This window comes from Rhinolophus sinicus, linkage group LG07 (assembly GCF_036562045.2).
Source record: "Rhinolophus sinicus isolate RSC01 linkage group LG07, ASM3656204v1, whole genome shotgun sequence".
Classification (NCBI taxonomy): domain Eukaryota; kingdom Metazoa; phylum Chordata; class Mammalia; order Chiroptera; family Rhinolophidae; genus Rhinolophus; species Rhinolophus sinicus.
The window spans coordinates 91,301,767-91,321,325 of NC_133757.1; the positions used below are offsets into that span (position 1 = coordinate 91,301,767).

The window sequence follows — 19,559 nt, forward strand, 5'->3', positions numbered from 1 at the left end:
GCCAAAGTGGGAAAGATAATCACAGTATAGCCATGTAGATCAGAGGTAAAGACTTCTCTAGGATTCAACCAAAGAGTGAAGGCTCCCTCTCAGTGTTAGGGGTGCAGATGTAGATGAGATATAAAAGAATGCTCCGAGATAGTGAGCAGAAGGCCAGCAGTTAGGAATTCACCAACTGGTGTGTCCTGTTTAGAGACAAGTGGTAGAGAATCAGTGGAGGAGTAATGGATTTAAGCAAATACTCATGGACTATCTTTTCAGAACAATGAATGACTGAAATGTTAAAAGCATGAGTGACATTATCTGATTTTTGCTTTAAACGGAAAACACAATCTGCCATGCGGATTATCTCGGGGCAAGTGTGGAAGCTGGAAAACCACAGAAGTAACTGGAATAGCTCAGGTGAGAGATTTTTGGAGACTGTTTATATCACATCTTCACAAGTGTTTGAGTTTCTGGTCATCAGTCTTTAAAACAAATTTAAAAATTATCTTTTGCCCAGTTTTTATGATGCACATGTAAACATCCTCCTTGCCAGTTTGCTTATATTCTTCCTTCCTATTTTGGTCAATATTGAATGAAAGAAAACTATCCTTAACCTTTCAAAAACTTTTGTAGCTCTATTTGGAGAATTTACCTCTATAACCCAGAAATTAAGATATAAAAGAATATTTTTGAAAAATATGAAATACATCGATATTTAATACATTTTAGACAATTAGAACTAAGAGTTTACCCTTTATGTTAAAAGGAAATTAAACTCTTATAGAATACATGTTTGGTGAATGATCAATCTGATGAAATGTTATAATGTTTTAGATGAAGAATGTCAAGGTATCTGATTTGGAATCAGTTTACTCGTCTGTGTTCTGCCATTACGTTGCTTGGTTAAGTTATTCAATATACTCAGATTTTAACGTTCCTATCTACATAAAGTGGGGATTTTTCAAAAATGATCTATGTTGCCTTGGAGACAAAAAAAGTACAGTGAGTTCATGTTATTTGAAGGATGTATTTATATATAAAATTGTGTTACAAGGGTCATTAGAATGATAAGTAGCAGAAAAGGACTATAAATAAAATTAGGTTGATTATCTACATTAAATGCATACTTTTCAATATGATCCTGTTGATGCTACAAATATAAAATAAAATTATTTTGGAAAGAAAATGTTTTTCCTGTCCTATCTTGAACATTTAGAACAATAATTACTATTTGGTGAGTTTAAGAGTTCTTGGATAATGCTATTATATAGTCACAATATACAATTCAATACATATATAAATGGAATTAAGATTGCAGATGGAATTAAAGTTGTTAGTCAGCTGGCCTTAAAATTGGAAGATTATTGCAGATTATCTAGATAGGTCCAATCTAGTCACATAAAATCTTAAAAGTGAAAAACTTTATCCAGCTGTAGTCAGACAGAAATCACACACACACACACACACATACACACACACACGCACATGCACACGCGCATGGCTTTGAAGACGAACAAAGGCACCATAAACCTAGGGATGTGGGCGGTATCTAAAGCTGGGACTAGCCCTCAGGTTACAGATACCAGCAGAGAAATAGGGATCTCAGTTCTACAACTGCAAGGACCTGAAATTTGTCAAGGACCCAACTGATCAAAGTAATGGATCCTCTCCTAGAGCCTCCAGAAAGGCTGTAGTCCGACAGACACCTCGCTTTTAGTGTGGCAAGATCTGTGGTTTTGACCTACAGAAATGTAAAATGATAAATTTGAGTTGTTTCAGCTACTAAACTTTGTGGTAATCTGTTACATCAGCATTAGTAAACTAATATCATTTTTTACTTGTATTTATTTTAATTTTTGTGGTTGCCCTAGGGTTTACAGTATACATCATTAATTTATCACAAGCTACCATCCAATAATATCAGACGACTTCACATATGTGATAAGAAACTTACCAAAATTACTTAAATTCTCCCAAATTTTCTGCAATTAGTGTCGTCCATTTTAATTTCTCAGATGTTTTTAAACCTTACAGTATTGTGTTATGTTTGCTCTAAATAGCTTATTAGTTTTTGAAGTGATTAAAAATAAGAAAAAAATTCTCTTATTTTAAAAGAAAATTCATTTGCTGACACATAATACTTCTGAGACCAAATGTGTGGTTTTCCTCACCAAACAATTCTCTAATTCTCTGTGGATGAAAATGAGGGTCCTACAATTTAATTCAATTCTGACCCTACCTACCGAGTTAGTGCAGATCTACAAGACCACCCTCACCACTTCAAACACCAATTACAAGCAGTGGGCCCCCAGAGCACCCACAATTCAACTATATCCTGTGACGTGATATTTCCCTCTGGTTGGCCACCACCTCTTCGTCCCTGGTTATCTGGTAATCCAATTTTATCACTATTCCAAATGGCCCTCTTGTGTAGAATTTACATTGGTTATCATCCATATGGCTCAAATAATTGTCCACGGTTACTATACTGGTATTTCTTGCCTAAGGAGCAGTACCTTCCCTCTTCTTTGACACCTAACAAGTAAGCAGCTCATGGCTATCTCTGCCTTTTAGATTTTCCTGGTGAGATTCAGAGCATAATCCACTGGTCTGGCAGCACATACAAAACTGACTGGTTCTGTTGAACTCCCTCCCTTGATTTGAAGTGAAGAGAAGCACCGTCATCTCCTCTTAGAGAACTCATGAAATCAGAGTGGGGCTTTTTCTAAAGAAACCCTCTTCATAAATGCTGTTGGCATCTTTGCTATCTTTATTCTTTTAGATACTCCTTTGCCCATATTTTAAAAACAATTGACTAACATCTGCAAAATTCCTTCATTGTACCTAGAACAGTGTTTGTTTGAATAACCAGGGCCAGGAATCTTGAAGGACCATCATTAGAATTCTGCCTACCATACTGTCTCTAAAATCAGGATATTTGGGCAGAAATATAAAAGTGCAAATATGAGTAATCAGGGAATACGGGACTTATTTCCAAGTAAAATAAGTAGCAAGTACAAAGGATAAGACTGGGGCAGAAGCTATAAAACAAACAGTCTTTACAATTGAAAAAACATCTCGGAACATTCCCTGAATGTTTATGCTATAGCAGAAAATAAGTTTATTCCCTTCCAGAATGCAGATACAAAGCACTTCACTTCCTACTCCTACGAAATAGCAAGCCTATTTTAACAATTGTTTTTGTTTAGTCAGCAAATATATTATTAGCATAACTGAGATCAATATAAATTGATGTAAAATCATTCAAATGAAAAAAAAAAACAAACTCAGAAAATGTAGATTGCAAAAGATATTCAAAATGACTGAAGAATTGTCCTCAGCCATGAAGTTCTAATGTTTTAAAAATTACCGTAATTCCCTCTTTCCCCAAAAAACTTAGTTTGATTTGGTGAGGGAGAGGGGTATGTATACAGGAGTAGGTAATGAAAAGTGAAATGCCATTCCAGTCCATACTGGGTTCAACACTTTGAATCTAGGCCTTGTAGATTCAAAGACAGACAAGACAAAAATCCCCTCTTCAACTTGTGATTTAAGTAATTATTTTATATTCTGCTTCCAGTAATGACTGAGTAACATTTACTGGACTGAAATATCCTACCTATAAGTCTTTAAACTCTGCAAATAATTAAAGAAAGAAAGAAAGAGAGAAAGAAGGAAGGAAGGAAGGAAGGAAAGAAAGAAAGAAAGAAAGAAAGAAAGAAAGAAAGAAAGAAAGAAAGAAAGAAAGAAAGAAAGAAAGAAAGAAAGAGAGAAAAAGAAAGGAAAGAAGGAAAGAAAGAGAGCGAGAAGAGTGAATAAGAAGCAGAGAGATTCTGGTGGAAAGTCCATATTTTGAGGAGGGGAGTTATATGGAGTGAATTCCCATTTTTCATTGTTAGCCTAAGGGCAGAGTTGGCATAGCAAAAGGCAATAGGGACACTGGTGAAGAAAGAATGCAGACATTCTAGACTGGAGAGTCAAGAAATTGTGTATAACTATTGAAAAACAAGGGAGAAATCCAAGAAGGAAAGGGGACAGAAAATCAAATATTACCTGCCCTAGACTTTGGAGACTCATCAACCACACGTACACACTGTAGACTCAAATCACCTCCACTAGAGACTACAAATCTGAACTAAGATTAAAGCTGGCACCCAAGAAATACCGTTTTTTTGAGCCCAACGAAATTACTCATGTGCTAAAAAACAAACAAACCAAAAAAAACCAGACAAATCAAAACACTTATTGGACTAAAGCAACATAATAAAACATCACACAATTTAATATCCATAACATCTGGGACACCATCTATCATTACAAGACATATGAAGCACCAGGAAAATGGGACATGCCCTTAAAAGACAATCAATTGAGAACAAATCCGAGATGACCCAATTGTTGGAATATTCAGACAAAATTTTAAAACAACAAAAATAGATATCTTTAGTGAAGAAAAAAAATGTGCTTGTAACAATTTCAATGATAAGAACTGTAAGCAGAGAAATAGAAAATTATAGGAAAGAACTAGATGAAAACTCCAGAACAAAATAACAAAGCAGTCTATACCTATTTTTAATCACTAGATGGATCCAACAGCTAAAATGAGTTTACAGGGGAAAAATTAAACTTGAATATAGATTAACTGCAATGATTTAATAGGAAGGAAAGAAATGAATAGAGCTTCAGGGAACTGCTAGATAATATCAAGGAGTACAACATGTCAGTAATTAAAGTCTCAGAAGAGAAGAGAAAGATGGTGCAGGAAAAATAATTTGAGAAAAATAATGGTAGAAATTTTGCTTAAATATGTTACACTCTTCAAGCAAAATATACACAAAGAAGGGCATCCTAGTCAAACTCTTAAGAACTAATGGTAAACACCAAATCAGCAGGAGGATAATGACACATTACAACTAAACAATGATTCAACTACAGCCTGGCATCTCATCAGAAATTTAGAGGTCAGGAAGGCTTTAATAATATCACTAAATAATGAAAGAAAAACACTTTTAAAAACACTTTCCAAAATCTGCATACAAATATATTCTTCAGGAATGAAGGCAAGGATACCCTGCTTTCATCTAAGGAGCAGAAAGTTGAAACAAGTATTGTTCCCACACTAAAAATAAGAAAAATATGACAATCTACAAAACTACATCTCTTTTTGAACCTGCCAGGTACTTTATGTCCTAGGGCAATGCAATAACCCAGAATCTAAAAACAGACATGTACTTCTAAGAAGAGATGGAATGTGAACAACTTCCTTTCCTAATATGGCTGTTGAACTCTATATTAGCTAAGAGGGAGAATTCAGCTAAAATCTTCAAAGAATTTATAAAGGTGCGTGTGGGCTAGCATGGCAATAAATAACCCCTGGAAGCCACAAAAGCAGAGGGTTTTAATCCACATATCTCAGCAAGTGCTCTCAAGAAGATTTGGGCAGGGTGAGAGACCGAGGACAGGCTCCTGAGAAGCAGAAGCTGCTGTGGGAAAGGTATGGAAGCCCAGGTACATCTTTCTTTCCTGTATTCCTTTAGGAACAATGCCTTAGGTTACTGGGGAAAGCATAATGCTCTGTCACTCTGTGGACATCAGTGACGATACACTGCATCCAGAGGAAAGGAAAAGAAAAAAAAGAGAGAGAGATAGAAAACAAAACAAAACAAAAATAAACCAACAGCAAACAAAAAACAAAACCCCAAAACAAAGCTAAACTAAAACAGCTGTCCCCTAAGTAAGAAATATTTCAAGAGTTAATGGAGAATTCTTCAAAATTAATGAAATATTGCAAACCACAGTGATAGAAATCTTAGAGAACACTACACAGGAATGCCAATCGAGAAGAGGAGAGGAGAGGAAGGGAGGGGAGGGAGAAGGAGGGAAGGGAAAGGAAGTGAAGGAGGAAGGAAGGGAGGGAGGGAGGAAAGACCCAGGCACATCATAGTCAAGATGCTCAAAACCAATTATAAGGAGAAAAACATTTCAGCAGCTAGAAGCAAATACATGTTCCAAATAGCTGGGGGAAAAGAGAGAGAGAGAGAGAGAGAGAGAGAGAGAAAGAGAGAGAGATGGAGAGATGGAGAGATGGAGAGATGGAGAGAATAGCTGCTGACTTCTCAGCTGAAAGAGTACAACCTAGAATGCAATGGAGGAACATCTGTAACATGCTGAAGAAAACTAAATAAATAAAGCTCTTGATCCAAAATTCTTTACCCAGAGAAAATATCTTTGTAAAAGGAAAAAGCAATACATTTTAAACAAACAAAAATGACAGATGATTTATTTAAAGCAGATGTGAACTATGAGGAAAGTTAAAACATGCATTCTTCATAAAGAGTAAATATGATACTAGACAGAAACTTGGATTGCTACCAAAGAAAACAAACAAATAAACCCCTGAGGAATTCTGGAAGTAGCATAAATAAAGATGCATATGAAATTTATATTTTTATTTAAACTTGTTTCAAAAGATAACTGAATGCCTAATCTAAATGTATTAGCAATGTATTGTGTGTCTGTAGGTGGGATAAATTGACAGTTGTATTTCCTTCTAATAAATATGAAATGGCAAAATGTATTTTGAAGGTAGATTGCAACAAATTAAGTTTGTAGTTTGTAAAACCTAGAACCATTAAAATTTTTAAAAGGAGGTAAAAATTAAAACAGGGAGTGGAGATAAAGTAAAATCATAAAAGTACTTCATTTGTCCAAAATAAGGCATTATAAGAGTGAAAAAATGAGCAAGGTAGTCATGGAAAAAATAGAAAATAACTAGGAAGGAGGTAGATTATACTTAGATTACATCGATAATTAATTAAATGTAAATGACCTAAGCATATCAATTAAAATACAAAAAAAAATGTCAGGTTGGATAAAAAAGCAAGACTGAACTATATGTTATCCTATAGAAAACCATTTTAAATAAAATCGCGTAGTAGGTTGAAATGAACAAATGGGAAAAAATAAACCATGCAAACACTACTGGAAAGCCAGATTGACTATACTAATTATATATTTAATTTCAGAATAAGGAATGTTACCAAGATAGAAAGGGACATTACGTAATGATAAATAGTTCAAAGGGAAGACATAACCCTGAAATTGTATGCCTATAACATGAAGCTTCAAAATATATGAGAGAAAAGAAATAGAACTAAACAGAGGAAAAGAAAAATTCCCAATTATATCTGGAGACTTCAGTACTGCTCTATAAATAATTAATAGAACAAGTAGACAAAAAGCAGTGAGGGTATAGAACATTGGAACAAAATTATCAATAAACTTGAAATGATTTATAGTGATAGAACACTCAACAAATAATAACAGAATACAAGTTCATATCAAGTGCATACTGTATATAACACATTCTGAGCCATAAAACAGACGTTAACAAATTTGGAAAATTGAAAACATAAACAGTAGAATATTAGAACATGATAGAATTATAGTAGAAATGAAATTTATTTCACACTAATAAATTGTGGATGGTTTAAAGATTTAAATGAAAAAACATGTACATTAGAAGAATATCCAGGTCAATATTTTAGTGACAGATATTTTTCTTAAGGAACACAAACAAAGAACTCTGAAATCAAAATAGAAAAGATATAGTGTGGAAATATTTGCAATACAATAAATGCCTAAAAGTGAAAATAAATGTTTATGTGACTATATGTATGAAAATGAAATTAGATTGGAAAACCATCTATCAGGCTGCTAACCATTTTTTGCTTTATGTTATATAATGTTTTTGAGCTATTTTATATCCTTTTATTTATATTTTCTCCTTTATTTTAGCTCTCACTTCTTGATGCTTTTAAAATAGCTATAATACAAACATTCCAGGTTGTGTATTACTCAACTGGCACTGGTGTGGAAGTCAATAGAAATAATGCTAATACTATAAATGACTGAATGCATATAAATATATGAATATAATGTAAATTTTGTCCTGTTTTATTTTTCTGTACAGATTTTTAGTTCACATTACTGTTAAGTGTGCTCTGAACATCCTACGTGATTATAATTTGAAATTAAGTTATTCATTTTCTTGAAAACAGAATGTAATAAAATTGACAATATTTCACGTACCCTGTGAGAATCAACCTACTTGTTAATGATTCCAAAATTGCCAATGTTAATAGTAATTCTCTATTTGGAATAATATAGTTCCTAAAGACTAGAGGCTCCCCCAAAAGTCTGGTGCCTAGCAAATCCATCGGATAATTTCCCAGGACACAATAATGTAACAAAACAATTTTATTATAATATATTCTTTACTTATACCTTTATCTATAATTAGTTTTAATTTATATATGATTATATTAATTATCTAAATATGAAATATAGTTTCTAGAAAATTATAATATCCAAATATTAAGATATTACCTTAGTAATACTAAAGTGTATAATTCAATTGTATTCGAGTTATTGTGTTTACCTAACAAGAGATGTCTCGATAATTAGAAAATAAGCATTGATTTATAGCTTTCATTATTTTACTTGAAATAAGAACATTTATCTTCTAACTTTTCAAATCTTTGTTTTCGAAAGATGAAGTTCCCTGCTATAACTAGAAGGCTCCTAATTGCATTAAGATAGGGCATTGTTTTTAAGCCTTCTGATTCGAAATTCAATCTCCCTCTCAATGTGAGGACAGCATGACATTAAGTGAGCAATATCTTGTGAAGAAATTAGAATGTATTCATTTACCCTGAGGGTGTAAGCAACTATCATTTTCTCTGACTGAGAACATTTGGTGTGTAGGAAAGAAAAAAAAAGACTTTTTAATCTGAGTCAGACTGCTAATCTCAGGATTTTGCATATGATTGTGATAGCCTGATGTTTTCCAAATGGACAAAAAAAATAATAATAATGCGCTGTTTCTTTCAAAGGATTCTCTCTCTTTCTCTCTCTCTCTCAATCACAGCCATATTTAAAAAAGCAACCTGGGTATAGTATTTTTGTTCTGTAAATTTTGGAGATTTAAGTAACAAAATAAAATAAATCAAGGTATACAGATTATAATGGTACAACATATACTTATTGAAAAAGCCTTGAACAAGTATTTTCAAGGTATAATGAAAAGAGAATCAGAGGCTAAATGGCTCTATTTTGTTCACCTTCTTATCATGAAACACATTTAAAGTTTTTTGCCATCTTAGTTGCTTTTCAATGGTCATTCCTTTGCCAGTGATAGCTCTAAAATGTATTCAACCAAAACATATCCGAGAAGCCTGATTTTTTAATATAAAGAAAATTTAAGTTGTTTAAAAAACATGGCAAACTTTACCCACTTGCTTAATTTCTTAAAAAAGCTATAACATTATTGATCTTTCTTGTCAACTGAAACCATTTAATTATGAAATGTTTACAATATCCAACATTCAGATAAAGAATCAATTCTTCTCTGGTGATGGCTATACAATTCTTTATGAATGGCTTTAATACAATTTGGTCAATAAAAAACTCAGGTTAGTATCCTATTGTGCACTAAAATAAGTACTATGAAAAAAAAGCTATTTTCACCATACCATTTTGGTATTTTTGACAATGTAATAAGATATTTAACTAATGTAAAATATATAGCAGTGTTAATTTGATATCCAGGATATGAGGCTAGCAACTTACCCTTTTTTTGTTAGGCCACAGTCCACATTTAGGGTCTATTGTCTTATAAAAAGAAGTCGAGTAACTTTCCCATTTAAGTTTCATCAAGTCTTGACACTTGTATTCCAATTCTGCTACTGCCAGAGATTTGCCCTCCTGAAACCTTCATGCCATTCAGCAACCATGGGAAAGCAGCTACAAGCTAGTTTATCGATCTTTAGATAAAAACTTATAACTAGATTTATTAACTTATTTATTAAACAAATTGTTACTGAGTCTCTGTTATGTGCCATGGCCATTTTAAGTAGTTGGGGATTCCACAGTAGAAAAACCTTGGCCTGACAGAGCTTACATTTTATTTGGAAATGAGACAAATTAAACTAGTAAACTTTTTTATACCAGATACTGACATATGCTATAAAGAAAAGAAAAGCAGTATAAAGAGGTGAACGCTCTGTGGTGGGGTCATTTATATGCGGTAGAAGGGAAAGCACCTGAGGCTGGAATCTGAGGAGGAAGCTGAACGAAGTGAGAGAATACAGATACCTGGGTGGGGAGTGTTCTAGGACCCCCTCGCTTCACCTCCCTACCCCACCCGACCCCCATACACAAAGCAAATATGAAGCAAGTTTCTCTACCATGAGGAATTATATTAATCAAAAGATCCAGTAATACCTTCTAGAACCTACAGAGAGAGGTCAGCAGGCAATGATTAAACCACAAAAGTCTTTGTTCTAATAGTTTTAGCAATCTGACTTATGAGTAGGAAAAACATTAGAGAACATAAATGCATGCAGTTTAAGGACTGTTAGTAGCTATGTTATTATATAATGAGGCTGCACCATCAGACTAGGATAAAGGAAAACAAAGATGTCATGCCTTAATTTGTATTTTTACTCATAAACTACAGAAAAATTAAACAGATAAAAGTTACGCATTACTCAATAATTTGGACTATTAAAGTATACCAATTAACTGACATATGAAGAGTAGTGAATTTTCAGATGATTTTTTTATGAAGTTGACGCTTTAAAAACTACTGTTGTTTTGTATTTCCAAAATTGATAATTTCACATGTTTCAGCCTACACATTTATGTCCTGGAGTGCTTAACAAGGCACTGGCTCTCCTTTTAGCCAATAATTAGAAAAAGCTGTCCTGGATTATATATGTGCCTTTTTTGCTACATATATTTGCTTGGGAAACAGCATATATCTACTGTGTTGCATGAAATGGAGAAGAGAGCTGAATTTGTCAGATTATTTAAAGATAGAAAGTATTGATAAAGAAGACATGGGCTGACGGGAGTCCCCTCTTCGTCCCCCTCCTGAATGCCAACAAGTTCAGTGCCAGCCCACATTCACCTCTTGAACTCATTCATTAACTTTTCACTCTGTTTTCCTATATAAGGTTAGAACAAAAACATTTAAGCTTTGAATTATTATGTAAGAAACTCTATGTTCTATTAACAGATATTCCAATGACTAGAAAGTAAACCCTGCTATTTTTTGAGAATAAAGTAAGAATCGACCATTTTTATGTAAATTATACTAGTTTATATGATACAGATACAGATCCATCAAAGGATAAATGTCTACCTCAAAGGCAATATCGTACATATTAAACAAGAGATATTGGCATTTGAAGCATTCTTCTTGGTACAACCAGAAAAAATATACGTGTTTTGGCCTTCCGTTACATATTTGCCACCATTATTACTATTTCAATATTTAAATATAAATACGAAATTTTTCTCTGAATTGTTCCTCAGACCTGTCACTTTATATTAAATTTGAAGTTGGTCGATTAAGCATAAGGAATGTATTCTGAACAATCAAAATGCAGAAGCTCCCCTCTCACTTCCATGATCAACTCCCATCTACTATCACTCTAGTCAAATGAACGTCTAAAGACAAAAGTACAAATTGGTAGAGACCTTTCTTTTCCCATGCGCTAAATGGATGATGGAGATCAAAACGGAGATTCCCCAGCATGGAGAACAGGAAGTGATAGAACCTGAAAAGAGCCTGACTCACAGGAAACTACAGTCTGGGACAACTTATCCCATCCTCCATAAATACAATCTTGGTAAAAATGTAAAGGTAAGGTAAGGATGAGAGACAGTTCTCCATGTAAACCAGTGTGTTTTAGATTTCTATGCTTGCATAAGACTCAAGGCTAAAATTTTTAAATTAAAGCTATAAACTCTCTACTTGAGTGTGTGTGCATGTGTGTGCATGCAAGTGTGACTGGATATATAAAATATATATTTATTTTTTTCTATCTCCAGCTGGTATTGACAAGCTAGATTAAAAATCTCTTAAGAAAGCTCTACTTTGATTGGCTTAGGAATAAGTGTTGATATAAATTATATATTTCTAAAATTTACAAAAAAAATAATGCTTTCAAACGTTTTTTATCAAGAATAACCCAACTGTTTTAAAAAATCAATTCATATAATTTAAATAAAAATAGGCAAAATAGACTACTTTACTATTTATTTAATAAAATAGCTATACATTCAGTTTTCAACATTAAGTATAATACAGGTATACATTTTAATTCTATTTAGGTGTGTTTTTCCTAAATTTATAAAAATATACTGACTGAAGAAGTTCACATTGCATTTATGATATTTGAGATTATAAAAAGTATACGTTAGTTTTTAATGAATTAAATCATTAAGATAAACTTTATTTCAACAGTAATTATGTTTTATAATAAGCTGACTCGAAATTTAAAGATAGTTTCTAAATCTTTAGGTAATTTAAAATCTTAAATTTATGCTACATTAATGAATGTGTATTCATTAAATATCTAGATATTTTCTAAAAAAGATAAAACAGTAAAACATGATTTTAAATTTGTGTATCTCGGTTCCTCTAATTTTCATAGTTCAAACTAATTTTATAGTTTGTAGTTTAAGTTGTATATATTTGGTTTTATTAATAAACATGTTTATTTTTGCCATATTAAAAAGTTTTAAAAAATTATATGGCTATAAGTATAAAAATGTATAAAATGCATGAATTACGATAATCTACAAAATGAAATGCATAATAGTTTAAAATTATCTATCTTATAATTTTCAATATAAAATAAAAACTACTAAATTTAAAAATTATAATTTCTCTCTCTATATAGGACTCTACTAGGAGATATAATTACATTAGGCAGGCAACCTGGATTACAAGGCATGTAAAATATGCTTTTGTTAGAAAATATAATTTTATTTTAAAATAAAATGACTAATTGTTCCAAAAATATGACAAAACCTATATAAATCCAAAAAATATATTAAAAGGTTTCCCCCCAAAATTAATATTATATCATAGTCAATGTTGGCTAATATTTAAAGGGTTTTTTCAGATAAGATATGTTCTAAAATTAGTACCAAATATCATACTGACGCAAAACTAAAATTTGATTTTGTCTCTGTTAAAATGACAACATTTTCTTGGAGTATTGGTCTACTTTTAATAACAGATTGTTTTCTTCTGGGTAATGTTTTTCTTTATCTTCTGTGTAATCTGTTTAAATAACAAACATTCTGTGTCTTATCAGAGTATTTCCCTGTGCTTTATGTTGACTTCATTATATCTTAATTGAAAAAAGCACAGTCTGCTCATTGTCATAATGAAAACTCAAAACCCAATTATGAATGTTTATTTATAGGAAAGTCACCTAAGTCTAAGTAATAAAGAAAGATTGACAATAAAATGTCAGCAAGTATATCAGGCGAATGTAACAAAAATGAATGTAGTAATGGTACTCTCCCTACCAGGTAAGGTGAAATCTGTGCTAAAAAGCACTAAGTAACATATAGTGGTATAAGATAAAGCAATGAGCATAATTTATTAATGCATACAACAGAAATAAACCCATATTCTAAAAAATAGGTCAGCAACACATATAGCAAAAATTAATAACAATACTAGAAGGTGCTGATTAAATACCATGGAATTCATCAATATACTTTTCTCAGAATTAACCATATAATTTGACATAACATACGGTGCTTTATTTGTTTCCTTTGGTGCTATGGACTCATGTCCCTGACAGTTCATAGGATGAAGCCCTGTCCACCTCCACCACCTCCATCCAAAGTGATGGCATTAGGAGATGGGGCCTTTTGGAGGTAATCAGGTTATAAGAAGAGACAATAGAGAGATCTTTTTCTGTGTCTGCCATGTGAAAAGATGGCTGTCTACAAGACAGGAAGAAGGTCCTCACTAACATCCTAATCTGACAGCACCTTGATCTAGGACATCACAGCCTACAGAATTTGAGAAATACATGTCTAGTGTTTAAGACACCTAGTCTATGTATTTTATTACAGTAGCCTGAGCTAAGTCACTTTTTTTCATGTTGCTGTGCATAAGTTCCTTCCACTGATATTTTATGTTCAAATTCACCACTAATAAATTGAAACAAGTTGGATTTATAATGACATATAATAATAGCATGCTCACAAGATTGGAAAAGTTAAAAATAATGGGAATATTTTTTTGCTGGCAGGGATGAAGGCTAACTTTAGCTCTCATGCTTTCCTATTAGAACTTAGAAATGCCCTAAGCTTTTTGCAAAGCAGTCTTACAACCTTTGTTATCATTTATCATTTGAAATGCATGCCCATTTTGACCCATTACTTCCAATACTTGGAATCTTTCTCATAGATATATAAGCATACCAATTGACTGCAGAATTGACTGCCATGGAGAACATAATAAGTAATCATTCCTACGGGGATAATTGATTTAGATTAAATTATGATATATGCACACAATGTAGCATTTTGATTGCTTCTTTGCTTCTTCTATTTATTCATTGTACTCATTTTTATTTAGTGAATACTATATATCAAATTATTCTATGTTCTGATGATACAGTGGTAAATAAAAATCTCTGTCTTCAGTTATTTCATAGTAGTCTAATGGGGAGACAGTGAGAAAGAGAGCGAGAGCAAAACATAAATGAATTAAACACATAGATTATCACTATGATAGATAGTGACAAAAGGTGTGAAGAAAAAATAAGAATAGAAAGGAGGTGGGGAGGATACTTTGGAGGGTTACTTCACAAATTCAATATAACAGAGCGAGGGGAGGGCTGGCTCACTTAGAGAGTGTACAGATCTGAGGAGCTGAGGGAGTCAGACATTTCTCTTCTAGGGATTTGTCATATCTATTTGGATAGATAACTTTATTTTGGAAATGTACCCCTCGTTGCCTCTGACCCCTTCAAGCAGTATAAATAATCCTGTACCTACTTTCTTATTTACTCTCCAAAAACATTCAATTCCCCAGGAACTTGTTGTAATTAACTCACTATATCAAGACTGTCTAGTTTCTTGATAGCAACAGAAATAATAATTATGAATGTGTACAATTAACCAGGCATTGTGCTGAGTGTTGTATAAGTTCTCCTTTTATCCATCTCCAAATATGAGAAGGATTATTAGTCTGAACTCAAGTTCAAAGGAGAAATTTGAGAACAAGCAATAAAAATATTCAAGTACGACAGGACAGGTATAGACATGAATTTAAAACAAAATCAATATGTCGAAGTCTGGAACACAACTTTTATTCCACCCTAGATATGTTTGTTTAATGAATAAAAGAGCAAATAGACTTTATTGTTTCTGCTACGTAAGATAAGACATCTTACTCACTCTCAAAGCCATCAAGAAATTTAACACCTGCCAAAAATTTAATCAATACGTTCCAAAGACAAACCCGGAAAACATTCCTTCAAGGGAGGGAAAATACTATACTTTCTGAATTTCACAAGACAAAAGATATGTACATAGTTATCACACATACGAAGATAATGATCATGTCTATCGGTGAGAGCTTAATTAAGAATTATTATATTTTTAAAGAATATAAATAAGATTCATAAACACAAAAGGTTGAAACTGTAGCAAATTCTTTGATGAGAAGAAAACAAATAAGGCACATTAGGAAATACAGATTATGGACGACTGCACCATTTTATGAATGATTTTGTTCGAAACTGGTATGTAAGGATTGCAAGTGAGAGTGTATGGGTCATGTCATAATGAGCAAAGAAGGGCACTTGGGAGTTTGTCAGTGATAAGATGCTGCTTGTGATTCCTGCCCTACCTTCTCTTCTATTTTAGGGCAAATGCTTTTATGTTTGAAAACTCCCTAAAATTAAGCTCATGTTTCAGTCTTTCTTTTACATGCATTAAATATGTAATAAATGTTTTCACGTAAATGGAAGCATATAAAGTGAAAAGTTCATAAAATTAGTCATAACAATGGCCCCATTTTAATTTCAATTTCCTATTTCAGAAGAATTAAAAAAAAAATTAGGGGGCTTATACAAATGATAAAAGACTCATACAAGATTCATATGGCTCCTATTATGTCTTCTTTCTTTTATGAATGTGATTTGCTATGTGTCATTAAAAATATCCTTTTAGTCTAATGTCACAATTGGGTCAAATTAGAAATGTCTGCAAAGCAATCATGAAAAGGCTAATCTGGGTGACAGAGGGGGTACTAATTGTGTTCTCTAGAAATCTAAGTACTCCAAAATTCTTACCTTTATTTCTTGTGTTCTATTTTTTACCATTTCTATCAAAACACTGAAAAAAATATTATTACTCTTTCAATTCAACTGGAAACTAAATGCTGTCTCTGAGGGATATTCCTTTATCTACCAATGGGGGTTATTACAAATGCTTTATTTCCTTGGAAAATATTATGGGTATGCTTGGGCATAATGACTATGTTCTGATCTTCGTTCAGCATCTAAGTGAAGGATAAATGTTGAAATATGTGGTTTGATCTAAGTGATTCATCGGAAATAAAATCCCACATCAAATACAATGGCACCAATCAAATTTAGAAATCTTACTGCTTCTCTCAGGCCTCAGTAACGTTTTTGTCTTCTTGTTTTGACTTCCACTTTCATGAAGGGCCTTGAACCAATCCCGCAGTCTGTTTGCCACCTCTCTGAACTCCAGGTCACTACATGCTAAAAACAAAGAAAAATGACACCAATCTTGAATAATAACTTAGCATAAGGTCAATGCTACTTCTCAAATTATTCCAATAACTGAAAGATGACAAGGACTAAAAGAAACAAATGTGATACAATTACTAATTGTGTTTCAGCTTTTCAAAAACAAAAAAAATAAATATGTGTTTCAAACACAACAAGATGTGATATAACACTTTATTTAATAAAGGAATATTATTATAGAATTCTACTTCCACTCCTCACTAGAATATAACAGGGATTGAGGTTCTCATCGTTAACATCAAATAAATTGAGTCAAATACTTAAGTGCTGAACACTGTGTCACAGTAAGGTGGTGGATCATCTGGGAAAACAATGGGTTGAATATCCAAAATGAATACTTACATATTTTTATTAGCCATACTTATTATAATGTTACAATTGATAAATCTGCATCAGCATATTCTCTCTCTCTATACACACACACACACACACACACACACATAAATTATCAACTTTAAATATATGCTGTTTATATTTGGCTCCATCTTACATTTACTTTTTAAGCACAGAAAAGGAGGAGCTATCTCATTTGACATTAGGAGAAATAGTACAATATTTAAAAAAAAAATGGTATCACGTACTTTTATAAAAATAAGGTGTTAGAAAACTTTCACATATGAAACTTAAAATAATTCCTCTGTATTGATAAATAACAATATGTTGTTATTTATCAATAATTATAGCTTTAAAATAGCCCGTATAATAAAGAGTTGCAGAGCATACATTACATATAATTTCTAATTAAATATATTGGGGTGACATTGGTTAATAAAATTATGTTTTAAGTGTACAATTCTATAATACATTATTTACATATTTCATTGCATTCTCACCACCCAGATGTGTGTGTGTATGTATGAGACTAATGGTAGAATATGGTATTTCAAACTCAGTAGTTTGTCATCATATTAGTTTGAAAAAATAAGAAATACTTACATACATTATTTAGAGGATATTGTTACCGTAGGCTTAACTCCTCTGCAAGGAGCAAATGTGCAATTTCCTGGACTGACAAGTGCTCTTTAATAGTACTCTGCTTATACATTTTCTTAAAAATAGTACTTTACACAATGATATTATCATTACATTATAGTTGATATATACTATACACATTTTAACAATAGGTGTTATATCTAACCTAACATGTATAACATAACAAATATAGTATAATATAATACCATTTCCTCGTATTAAAAGGATAACCTTCCAGATTAATAGGACCCTCCCAGTAACTACTAAGGTGATTGACTCATACTAGTAAATTACTTTCACATTTCAGAACACTGGAGGCAAAAAAAAAAAAAAGGCAATGAAAAAGAAAAAACCTGCAAGTTGCCATGTGGGGGAGTAATAAAAATTGTCCCATACAAAGAATAATGAATCAGAATGTCTTCATATTTCTCTTTTTCTTTTTTTTTTTTTAAAGTTTTCAGTGTTTATTTAATTACATGCCTGCAGTTTGTTGTTGTTTTTTGTTTTTTTTTTATTTAAAGTTTATTGGGGTGGCAATTGTTAGTAAAGTTACATAGATTTCAGGTGTATAATTCTATATTACATTATCTATAAAACACATTGTGCGTTCACCACTCAGAGTCTGTTCTCCTTCCACCACCATATATTTGATCTCATTTAACCTCATCTACCACCCACTCCCCGCTTATCCTCTGGTAACCACTAAACTATTGTCTGAGTCTATGAGTTTTTGTTCTTTATTTGCTTGTCCTGTTCTTTTGTTGTTTTCAGTTTTATATCCCACATATCAGTGAAATCAAACATTCAAAGAGTATCTAATACTGTCCTACTCAAACTCTTCCAAAAAACTGAAGAAGAGACAATACTTCCTAACTCATTTTATGAGGCCAACACTACCTTGATATCAAAACCTGGTAAGGATAACACTAAAAAAGAAAATTACAGACCAATATCTCTGATGAATATAGAAGCAAAAATCCTAAACATAATATCAGCAAATCAAATATAACAATGCATTAAAAAGATTATACATGAACGACCAAGTAGGGTTCATTTCAGGGGCGTAAGGATGGTACCACATTGATCACATAGATCAATGTGATACACCACATAAACAAAATAAAGGACAAAAATTATATGATTATATCAATTGTTGCAGAAAAAGCGTTTGACAAGATACAGCATCCATTTATGATTAAAACACTTAATAAAATAGGTATAGAAGGAAAATACCTGAACATAATAAAGGCCATATATGACAAACCTTCAGCTAATATCACAATTAACAGTGAAAAACTAAAGCCCTGCACTCTACATTCAGCAACAAGATAGCGCTGCCCCTCCCACCACTGCTTTTCAACATAGTATTGGAAGCAATACTTATTGCTGCCAGAGCAATAAGCAGGAGTAAGAAATAAAAAGGCATCTGCATTGGGAATGAAGAAGTTAAATTGTCACTTTTTGCAGACCACATGATGCTGTATACAGATAACCCAAGACTCCACCAAAAGGCTATCAGACTTTTCAATAGCAACATTGATAGGAAGAAAGTAATTAAAAATTGCTTTGTATTTTAAACTGAGAATCTTATATCCAGAAAAAAATCATGTGGGAAAGCAAGCTAAAAAGATTTTTAAATATACAAGATCCAAAAAACTAACCTCTTCAGGAAGCCACTGGAGGATGTGATTCACCAGAGAGAACCAAGAAAGAGCATGGCTGAGGCACAGAAAATAAAGGTTTAAGAGAGAAGGAAAAGAAATTTCTAAGAAGATGGTAAAGAGGAATCTTAGAATACCATCTTGTGTGTCAAGTGGAGAAGCAGATAACAGTGGGTTAAAAAAATACTTGGTCAAGGACAGGGCAATGTACAGAATTCACTGTAAAACAATGAACTATAGTGAAAGTCAAAGAAAACAAAACTTTTACTGATAAGATCCA

At 32.5% G+C, this 19,559-nt stretch overlaps 1 protein-coding gene across 4 annotated transcripts in view; it reads right to left on the reverse strand.

Moving 5' to 3' along the window:
- SPOCK3 (SPARC (osteonectin), cwcv and kazal like domains proteoglycan 3) overlaps positions 1-19,559 on the reverse strand; it is a 335,282-nt gene that overhangs the window by 13,937 nt on the left and 301,786 nt on the right. For all 4 annotated transcript variants that reach the window (XM_074338292.1, XM_074338291.1, XM_019731467.2 and 1 more), the window contains one exon: positions 16,479-16,598. In XM_074338292.1, the coding sequence (XP_074194393.1) occupies positions 16,479-16,598 (120 nt within the window). The remainder of the gene's footprint in view (positions 1-16,478; positions 16,599-19,559) is intronic.